At 54.3% G+C, this 10,967-nt stretch overlaps 1 protein-coding gene across 1 annotated transcript in view; it reads left to right on the top strand.

Moving 5' to 3' along the window:
* The window catches only part of CFI (complement factor I), a 28,454-nt gene that overhangs the window by 11,246 nt on the left and 6,241 nt on the right, over positions 1–10,967 (top strand). The window contains exons 6-12 of the mRNA XM_014593147.2: positions 637–842; positions 1,946–2,059; positions 2,163–2,273; positions 5,027–5,050; positions 5,201–5,221; positions 6,416–6,451; positions 10,498–10,601. Of these exons, the coding sequence (XP_014448633.1) occupies positions 637–842; positions 1,946–2,059; positions 2,163–2,273; positions 5,027–5,050; positions 5,201–5,221; positions 6,416–6,451; positions 10,498–10,601 (616 nt within the window). The remainder of the gene's footprint in view (positions 1–636; positions 843–1,945; positions 2,060–2,162; positions 2,274–5,026; positions 5,051–5,200; positions 5,222–6,415; positions 6,452–10,497; positions 10,602–10,967) is intronic.

Below are 10,967 nucleotides of genomic sequence, written 5' to 3'. Positions count from 1 at the left end.
CCCCCCACTCCCCCTCTGAACTTGGTCTGCAGACTACATCGAACTGCATTCCTTTAGTGAGTGTGAATTTATACCAGTGCTTGCCTTAGGGAGTCCTTACCTTCTTTGAAAATAGGGAAATGTCTTTGTCCTTACCCCATCAAGCGCTTTATTCTTTTTTCCCCTACAGGATGTGTGTGCTTACTAGAGAGAGAGAGAGAGGGAAAGCGAGGAAGAGGAAGGAGTGACAGCCACATAGCAACCCCTCCCCTTCATTCCCCTCTCGGGATTTTAACCCTGCACTCACACATGCCCAGCGCAATTTTCAAGCTGCCAAGTTCAGGACTCAAATGTGGCATTAGCACCTTAACCAGCATGCCACCTGCTGGCCTTCTTCACATCCCCTTTTGTTGGTGAAAATGCCGAGGCTCAGAGAATGACCTCGCGCCCACTCTGACCCACATGCAGAAAGGCGAGGATGGCGCTGCCCCCCCCCACCTGCTGCACTGAGGCTGGGCCTCCAAGGTGCTCGCCGCTCCCTGTTTGCCGCTCGCTGCTCCTTTAGCAGAGGTCTGAGGTGCTCGCTGCTCCCTGCTCGCTGCTCCCGCTCCCTCCGCAGGGGTCCGAGGTGCTCACCGCTCGCTGCTCCTTCCACAGAGGTGCTCACAGCACCCACGGCCGGTTCCAGTCTCCGGAGCATCTCCACATCAACTCCACTCAGTGTCTGCACGTGCACTGCCGCGGCCTGGAGACCAGCCTGGCCGAGTGTGCTTTTACTAGGAGAGCAGCGACGGGCTACCAGGGCCTGGCCGGCGTGGTGTGCTACACAGGCAGTGCAGGTGCAGGTGCAGGTGCAGGTGCAGGTGGGTGACGTGTCGCCTGCAGCCCCCTTCCAGGCCACTTACTCCCGCCATGCCGCGCTGAACAGACGTGTGGTCTCTGAGCCTAAGCAGGTGCTGCTCCCTGTCCACCTCTGCCCCTCCAGCGTTGCTGTCTGGCACTTGTGCCGGCAGGACGCAGGCCCCACTTCCCTTCGTGGGGATGGCGGCTGCTATGGAAAACCAAGTTCCTCAGGAGCGAGAAGGGGCCTCAGTGTGCCCCTGGAAGGGTCGGCCCACACTGTTCCACAGGGCTAAGTGACTGCACTGGCCCTTCCCTTCCCAGACACCCCTCCTTGTCCTTCCGTTATGCCGCACTGGGGGGCAGAGCGAAACCCCCCCAGCAGGACCGGGCCTCCACCTCCTCTCCTCACCCGTTCTCCCTGGGCGAGGCTCCTGGACATGTTCCTGTGGGCCACGGGCTGGGACGCAAACCTGGCTCGCCTGGGGACCCAGGTTCCGGCCAGCCTTACTGCCGTGCTCCGGGCCAGCCCCAGCACTTTGGCAGAAAGTGCATTTGCCTGTTCCTGCCGGAGCCCGCCAGAGCCGGCACATCACATCGGCGGCCTTGGCCACCCGCATGGCAGGGAGGCATTGGGACAGGGCTCAGAGGCCCGCATGCATGGGTCCCACGTCACAGAGCATCGTTGCCACCGTGCCACCGGCCGACCTGCCACTGCCTCTTGGCCCCTCCAGCCTGACATGGGGACAATTTAGCCATACTGGGGTGTCAACGGCCAGCACAGCCTTCTGCTCCCAGTGCTGAGTGGAAGCCCCTCTGGGTGGGAGAGGCGCCCTCGTGGCAGGCCTGGAAGTGGGCAGGGCTGAGGCAGGAGCCCTAGGCAAGGCTCAGAACCCGGGCAGCGGGTGGGGCTCCCGTTCCCGTCTGGGCCAGCACGACTGCCGCCAGAAGTACCGCCTTTCAGAAAGAACCAGCTAGCACTGGTTTCCTGCTCGTCGGAACGCCAGTACACCCCGCCCCATTGCTTTTGAGGTCCGACTTTAATCGCCCCGTTATCCCTGAGACGTGGTAGGGATCTCCTGCCTCAATTCCACACGTGACTTCCACCAATTCACTCCTCCTTCAGAGTCTCGAGCGAACGCGTCCTATCCGTGTGTGAACGGGAAGCACATCGCTCAGGAGAAGGCCTGTGACGGCGTGGACGACTGTGGGGACCAAAGTGATGAGCTGTGCTGTAAAGGTAGCCGCCAGCCGGGCCTGCCCCGTCCTTCTCCAGACCCACAGCAGACCCGCCTCGCCCAGTCGCTCGAGGTGGGCCACAGTCTCCCATCGCGTTTGCCCAGGGTGCCAGCGCACAGGCTTCCACTGCAAGTCGGGCGTGTGCATCCCGCGCGAGCACAGGTGCAACGGTGAGGTGGACTGCATCACGGGGAATGACGAGGTGGGGTGCCAAGGTGAGCAGGGCGCCGCGACTTCTCCGGGACCGAGGGCTGGGGCCCTGAGACCTGGCTCGGGTCAGCTGTGACCCCTGGCAGTTCCGTGTAGTGGGAGGAATGCTGCTGAGGGCACGGAAGGACGGTGTGATGGTTACCTCCTCGCCTGCACCCGCTCAGGAGGCGGTGCGATTTCAGAACTTTCCGCTTCCAAGCGTCTCACAAACACAGGCACAGAGACAGACCCATGCAGTGGGCCCTGTACATCCCCGGGGCCTTGCCAGCCCTCGTCGCTCTCCCAGCTAGTTGTTGGAGTATTTTAAGGCAAATTTTAGACATCATGTCACTTTATCTAGATGCATCTCTAGTGTGAACACTGCGTATTAATATATATTTATAGTGCATGTATATACTTACAGTGCATAAAGGCTTCATATACTTATATCGTGTTTTTATAATACATGTATAGATCATCCTCTCATTAGTATAACTCAGTAATCCCAACGTCATTTAATGACAGTCATGCTCACATTCTCGCAACTGTCTCAAACATGTTTTCAAGTAAAGGTGTTCAGATCAAGATCCAAAATACTTCGAGTGGCGCGTTTGCTGTGAAGTCCTCAAGTCTGTTCATCCTTTCTGAGTTTCCTCCCCGCCTTCCCACTCAAACTTACTCATGCTGTTGATTGTCTTTCTTAAAAGAATTATTTATTTATTTCATTCTATTTGTTATTTTTATTTTTTAGTTTGACCAGACAGAGACAGAAAGGGAGGGAGAAAGGGAGAGTGAGAAAGCCAGCCACCAGGTCCAGGGCTCAAACTGCACTCGGCCATGTGGGAATCCGGCACCCTTAACCACCACCACACCTGCCAGCCTCTTGATTTTCTTTTCTAAGAGGAAAAACGAGATGTTCCAAGATCTGGATTTATAAGATTTGGTTATCAGGTATTAAAGAATACACTTTTAGGGTTTCAAATCATTTCATCCCTCTTTCTTTTTCTTTTCTTCTTTTTTTTTTTTTTTTTTTGTTAAGGGAGATTTTTTTTTTTTTTGGAGAGATTTTCACTGTAGGGCGCGTGCGCTCGCCAGACAGACAGAGAGAGACATAGAGACAGAAAGCGAGAAATCACCCCCCAGGGGGGATGGTCACGCCGCAATCCCTTCTCCTCCATTCTCCTCTCGGGATCTTGGGCACGCATGCACACGCGCCCGAGAGAGATTTTTGCTATTGTGTGTGTGCACGCTCACCAGAGAGACAGAAAACATGAAATCACCTCCCTCCCCACAGGGGAATGGGCACACTGCAATCCCTCCTCCTCCATTCTCCTCTCGGGATTTTGGGCACACGCATACACACCAGGTGTGAGTTTTAAGCTACAGGGTATGAGACTAGAACCACTGTAGACTGTGGGAGTCCAGTGACGTAACCGTTATGCCATCTGCTGGTCCCAAATCATTTCGTTCCTTTTAGGGTATTAAGCAGTTGGGGAAAAGTGGTTTTATGGTCATGAAGCTCAGCTCCATCTTCGGTGAAGAATGCTTTCTCAGGCAAGACAGTGCAACATGGCTTCTACCAGTGAAGGCCTATGGTTCGATCTCTGAGCTTCAGCATAATAGTTGGGATTTTGTCTTCTCTCCCTCCTTTTCTTTCCCCTCCTCATTTCTCAATTTAAAATTCTTTTCAAGTTTAACATCAAGAAATACAAATGTTGGGGCCAGCAGGTGGTATGGTGGTTAAAGGCACTGGACTCCCACATGGCTGACCATGGTTCGAGTCCCAGACCTAGCAGCTTGCTTTCTTACTTCTCCCCTTCTCTACCTCTACTGGGTAAATTAAATAATAATAACAATAATAATTAATAAATAGATTATTTTTAAAAGAAATATAAATTGTTAGTTTCTTAGGAAAAAATTCTACTACAAAGAAGTAACTACAACATAAAGCTTATTTTCACATCAGTTTCTTCAGTCTGTATCAGAAACCCATGCAGCCAGCTTCCATTGCTACTTCAGCCCACCCTTCTCCAGAATGCCCTCTGCCCGTCGGAGTTCAGTGTCGGCCCTGGTTTTCCCCTCAGCCCAGGGGGCAAGAGCAAAGAAGCGAAACAGAAATGTTAGTGTCTATCCACTGACCTCCACTTCAGATGGCGGGTCAGAGCCGCTAAACCAAGGCATATCTGGGTTATATTTAACTGCATATTCTGTAAACCCTCCTTTCATTAATATAGAATTGAAATAATTCAAGGGGCCAGCAGCTGGCGTGGTGGCTAAGGCACCAGATTCCCACATGGCCAACCGCAGTTCGAGTCCCACATATGGCGGCTTGGAGATCATGCCTGGCGTGTGCACGAGCTCCAACTCCTGACGGGGGTGGGGGAGAAGGGGCTGGCCGGCCCCGGGGCGATTTCTCGGGTTCTTTATCTGTCTCTCTCTGGTGAGCACACACACCCTATGGCAAAAACCTAAAAAACAAAAATAGTAATAATAATTGGAAACATTGTGTTACTGAACAGAAATTTTGCTGTTGATGTGTTCAGATGTATCTAAAGTTTAAGCCACAGTGATTTCTTTGCTGTGGTGAAGTCAGCGTGATTTTCAATGTAGCTGAAACACTCATGCGGGAGGAGGACATGCTATGGCTCGCGCTTATCTTTTGCAGTTAGTATGCTTTACTGCGATTTGTTTCGCCTTTCTGAAGTAGTAACGATTTCATTTGTTTTACTCAAATGAAAATGGTCTCTTCGCTCTAGCGAGTTTCCTGTGTTTTTCCCAGGAGCTGAGCATCCCGAACGTCGAGGTAAACGTAGTTTTATACAAGAAAGTGTGTTATCGAACTGGACAGTTTCAGTGGCCCATGGGACGTTGTACATCGATACGGTGTGTAGCTTTCTCTCAATTAAAAACCATCCTCATGCTGATAAATATTATGTTTTTTGTTTTTCTTCAGGCGTAACACCCGAGGATCAAGGTAAGAATTTACTAAAATCTTGGGGTATCTCATCGTCTTCTTTTTTAGTGAACCAATTACGTGAGCCTGACATGACCACGTGTCAGCAACAGCCCCGGGAGCACTGGCACACGGCTAGTGCTGGGTATTCAGTTAGCGCCAGGCACTGGGCGGGCACTGGGCACTCAGCGCCAGGTACACAGTCCCCTGAGCTGCAGCTGCCCCTCTGCTCCGCCTCCCTCTGGACAAGCCCACCCAGTGGATCCTCTGGGCACCTCCGCCCATGGAGTAACTTCCTCCTTCTTTAACCTCGCCCCAGAAACCACAGCAGCTCCCAAGAGGAAACAGCAGCGTGTTTTCATTACAGGTGTTTTCTTACCGCCTTAGATCAGTTAGATAACCCGAAATCCGCCCACTCTTGGGGCCACCTTTTCCTTCGTCACAAGTGACTTGAGTCCCCAGGCCACATAGTGCTGCAGGTCCCGGCCCCAGGATTGCCTGCGGTGCTGCCTGGCTCAGGGCCGCCCAGCTCTAAACCCGTCCCCACCGTGTGACTGCACCCCGGGCCGGGGCACTGCTCTTCTGCTTCTGCCAGCTTTCAAAGATTAAGACAGATTTCTCGCCCTCTGTCTCTCCTGCGAGTGCATGTGCCCTAGAGCATAAATCTCTCTTTTAAAAGAAGGTTTATTCCTTCATTTATTCCGCAGCATGGGAGGAGCGCAGCCCTGACAGGGTCTTCACGCTGCCATCCCCCCCACTCCCCCTGCCAGCCCAGCAGGGCAGATCACTGGCCCGCGGTTCACCTACCTGGGTGTATGCTAGGAGGAACGGGGTTCCAAACCTGGGGCCTTCCCTGGGTGGGTCCAGATGGTCACCACTATGCCACTCCTGGCCATCTGTGTGCATCCTTATCCAGTGCGTGCGGTTACTTTGTGAGCACAATTTTTTTTTTTTTTTTGCCATAGGACACATGCACTAGCCAGAGAGAGACGGAGAGAGGGAGAGTGAGAAATCGCCCCCAGGGGATGGCCACACCATAGTCCCCTCTCCTCCCTTCTCTGGGGACTTTGGGCACACGCAAGCCCAGTGTGCCTTTCCAGTCACTGGGTCTGGCCCCAGCGTCTTGACCACACGCCACCTGCTGGCCCAAGTTTTAGTGCATGCCGCTCACTGTGGACACGGCATTCAGCACCGGACCCTCCTTTCTCGTCACAGGTGAAGCAGAGCTGCTGAGCCCCGGGATGGACGCAGGTGAGTGGCGTCCTCACTCGCACGCCGGGCGTGCTGCGTGTGTGGGCGTGTCACGAGGCAGCAACGGCCAGCCGGTATCCATCCCAGTGGCATTATTCTTCTCCTTTTCCTGTCCCTTTGGGGGAGGCGAGCACAAGCCATCCCGAGAACTGCCCTGAAAGCAGGTGAGCGCAGGACTGATTCTGAAGGAAGAGGGGCACCAAGTCCCCCACACCCCGTCCTACCTGGCCAGACGCGTCAGCTCAGTGTGGCCAAGGTAGCCCGATGCCAAGCCTGGCCCATGGCAAACATTTTGAAACAGAAAAGTTACAGATGTTGGGACTAGCCTGTTCATTCGCAATGTTTAAACCAGGGCAGCAGGTCTGTACCCTGGCCAGTGTGTATAAGAGCAGATCTGATGAAGTTTTAAATTCCGGGGGGACCAGGAGATGGCTAGTGGTTATGTTGCTGGACTCTCATGTCAGCGACCATGGCTCAAGTCCTGGACCAGGAGGCTTAAACTCACACCAGGCACATGTGCATGTGTGCCCAAAATCCCAAAAGGAAAATGGGGGAGAAGGGATTGTGACATGGACACCCTTCCTGGGGGGTGATTTCTCACTTTCTGCCTCTCTGTCTCTCTCTGCCTTTGCAGCAAGAGCATGCACCCTATAGCAAAAAGCAAATAAACAAACAAAAACTCTTTAAAAAGTTTGGGGAGACGGGCGGGTAGGGCTTTCAGGGCAGACCCGTGTGTGTCAGGCCCTGACTTGTTACTTATTAACTGTGTAATCAGAGGTGAGCAACAGAACCTCAAACATCGACTCGGAATGAAGTGGCTCCCTGCTCCAGACGGGGTTTTCTGCTTGGATATTTTTTGTCATATAGCGCATGTGTTCGCCAGAGACAGAGATAGGGTATGTGAGAAATCACCCCCCGGGGGATGGCCATACTGTAGTCCCTTCTCCTTTCTCCTGGGATTTTGGGCAGGCATGCACATGTGCCTGGCATAATTTTCAACCCACTGGGTCTGGGGTTCAAACCACACTCAGCCAGCCATGTGGGAGTCCAGTGCCTTAACCACTATGCCACCTGCTGACCCGTCACTTAAGAGGGTTTTTTTTTTTTTTTTTGAAGTTTATTTATTTATTTAGTTTGTTTGTTTTGGTTTTTTGGGGGGAGAATTTTTTGTTATAGGGCGCATGCACTTGCCAGAAAGACAGAGAGAGACGGAGAGACAGAAAGTGAGAAATCCCCCCCCAGGGGGGATGGCCATGCCACAACCCCTTCTCCTCCATTCTCCTCTCAGGATATTGGGCACGCACGCACGCGTGCCCGGCATGAGTTTAAGCCACTGGGTCTGGGACTTGAACAGTGGTCAACTACATGGGAGTACAACATAGCCATTACACCAGCTGCTGGTCCCTTTTATATTTTATTTTTAAGAGGTTTTTGCCTTAGGATGCATGTGCTTGCTGGAGAGACAGAGAAACAGTGAGAGGGAAAGTGAGAAATCACCCCCCCAGGGGGATGGCCACCCCGCAGTCCCTCCTCCTCCATCTCCTGCTGGGATCTTGGGCACACATGCACACGTACCTGGCATGAGTTTCAACCCACCAGGTCCAGGACTCGAACAGCGGTTAGCCATGTGCAAGTCCAGAGACATGACCCCTGCATTGTCTGCTGGCCCTAAAGTTTATGTATTTTACTCACAATAGAGAGTACACGTGCAGAGAGGGAGGGAGATGCCTCACAGAGTCTCTTCTCACTGCGGTCCTGTTTCCTCAGCCCTCCATGTCCTCAGGCTGAGCCTGTGCACATGCCCAGTGTGTTTTCAGGCTGGCCCAGAGAATCAAAGCCATGGTTGGCCATGTGGCTTCTGCCCTGCAGTTCAGTTTGCTGCCAACTGCCACCAGGCTGGGCCCTGTTCTAGAGTTTTCTTTTTAATTAAAGAATTATCTATTTAATTTTATTCGTTATCACTACTTTAAATTTGCTAGACGGCATGCACACTCACCAGAGAGCGGCAGAAGTGGGGAGGGGGGAGAAAGCCAGCTGCCAGGTCTAGGACTCGAACCACAGTCAGCCATGTGGAAGTTCAGTGCCTCAACCACCATGCCACCTGCTGGCCCCAAGACAGGTTTTTAAATTAAGTCCATGGAAGACTCCCTTCCAATTGCCAGGCCCCAAAATAAACTAACAACTTCTAAAACTTAAGCAGCAAACGAAAGATCTAGAGTTCGGAGCTATGGATGTCAATCAGAAGGGAGTTCCACCAGGCCTCTACGTTTCTGCTCTGCAAACCTCCTGCTCAGAGACTGCCACGCTGCCCCAGACCTCAGTGGGCTAGGTCCCTCTTCTCTTTTCACATTTTATTTATCATGATTACTGCTTCTTAGTTTGCTACAGGGCTCGTGCACTCACCAGAGAGAGACAGAGAGAAGGGGAAAGTGAGAAAGCAAGCCACCAGGCTCGGGACTCAAACTACGGTCAGCCATGTGCTAGTCCAGCACCATGTCACCTGCTGGCCCCAGTCCCTCTTCTCTTAAAGGTCAAAGCACAAACTTAAGATTGTCCGTCATACTCTCCTAACCCAGATCTTGGGACAGGTGACACACAGACACCCCTCTGCCACACTTAGCCACACCGTCTCTCCTCCGGGCCTGCTCCTTGCTAAGCCCAGACGGCTGCCCGTGACATGCATGTCCCTTTCTCACCTGGAGCTGAGAGGCAAGTTACAGCCTCGCCAGGACATGGTGAGACGGAGAGAGAGCAGGGACCCTCCACCTGGTGCTTCTCAGTCAGCTGGCTCTGCCTGCACCACACCTGGGGCCCTGGACAGGGGGCGCCACACGGGCCTCGGCCACAAGGCCCCACCTGTTGCTGACCCGCCAGCCCAGGCTCCCTGCACGTCCCCACCCGGGACCCCCATGATGAAGAACTGAGGCCCCCTGTAGAATGTTCCACGTAGCTCAGACACACGGGTTAATGTGGTCAGCAATGACACGAGAGGCACTCTGGATAAACCGCCTCTCGAAGGTACTGATAAAAATGGAGGGTCAGCCCCATAGCCTAGGGCTTAAGGGAGCCTGCTCCCACGTGGCTGACTGTGGTTCAAACCCCAGCCCTGGCGGCTTGAAAACCACATTGGATGGGTGTTTATGGCTCAGATCCGGGCGAAGTGGGAAGGGGTCCCACCGGGCGATGCTGCTTTTTCTCTCTCCCTCTCTGTCCCCTGGCGAGTGCACACACCCTCTGATGATTGGAAATGAAAATTTAAGTAAAGACTACGAGAGTAAGAAGGTAAAGCCCATGCTGTCAGGTACCCCATGCTTTCAGAGTGGGCCTGCCGTGCCGCCCACGAGGGGAGTGCAGAGTCTGGGAACGTGGAACTGAGGCACAGGTTCCTTTTGGCACGTATGACGTCGAGGCTCCCGCATGGCTGTTTTAGAGAAGGCGTGTTCCTTGAGGGTCTCTAAGAGCCTTGTAGCAATGCCTGGACAGGGCCCCTGGGCTGCTCGAGGCTGGAAATGCTTGCCCCTTAGCCAGGTTCTTGTGCCTCTCGCCACCTCCAGGCAGGCTCAGAGCATCTAGTTAACAGTGAGCCGCGGGACCAGCAGTTGGCGTAATGGCTGTGTCGCCGGACTCCCACGGAGCCGACTCCCACGTAGTTCGTGTCCCGGACCCGGTGGCTTAAAACTCACACCGGGTGCGTGTGCGTGCGTGCTCAAGATCCCGAGAGGAGAATGGAGGAGAAGGGATTGCGGCGTGGCCATCCCCCCTGGGGGGTGATTTCTTGCTTGCTGTCTCCCTGTCTCTCTCTGTCTGTCTGGTGAGCGCACGCACCCTATAGCGAAAACCTCTCAAAAAACAAACAACAACAAAAAAAAGCCAGTGAGCTTGAATTGTAAACCCAGTCACCCGTGCCGCTGAGTGGCCAGATGAGTCCTTGCCACTCGGGCCTGCTCTGCCCTGGCTGGCAGGGGCTCCCCACCTGGATCCCCTGAGGGTCTGGCGGGCAGTGGGGGTTCAGAACAGTAACAGCACGCTCTCCTCCCTCCTCGAAGAAAGGAAACGGATCAAGTCGCTGTTGCCCGTGCTCTCCTGCGGGGTGAAGACCAGCAGGCAGGCCCGCAGGAAGCGCGTGGTGGGCGGGAAGCCGGCACGAGTGGTAAGGCTGCGGGAGCCGCGAGCCGCCCGGAGGGGTCCGAGCGGGGAAAATCCACGGCGCTGATGTGGTCCTGGAGCTGGCGCCTCCCAACGCCAGAGTCCTGGGGCCACTGTCCGGGTATCTGCCTGGTGGCCCACGGTGATGCCCAGTGTCTTCCCAGGGGGACTTCCCGTGGCAGGTGGCGATTAAGGACGACAGCAAAATCACGTGCGGGGGCATCTACATCGGCGGCTGCTGGGTGCTGACGGCCGCGCCCTGCGTCAGGTAAGGAGCCCTGGGCAGGCAGGGCTCCCGAAGGCAGGGCGCCAGCCAGGCAGGAGGAACCGGGGCCATGCTGCCAGGGCGGGAGGCCCCTCCGGAGCAGGA

This window comes from Tupaia chinensis, unplaced genomic scaffold, assembly GCF_000334495.1.
Source record: "Tupaia chinensis unplaced genomic scaffold, TupChi_1.0 Scaffold139767_1, whole genome shotgun sequence".
NCBI classification, from domain to species: domain Eukaryota; kingdom Metazoa; phylum Chordata; class Mammalia; order Scandentia; family Tupaiidae; genus Tupaia; species Tupaia belangeri.
This window is presented reverse-complemented; position numbering and strand designations above follow the sequence as displayed.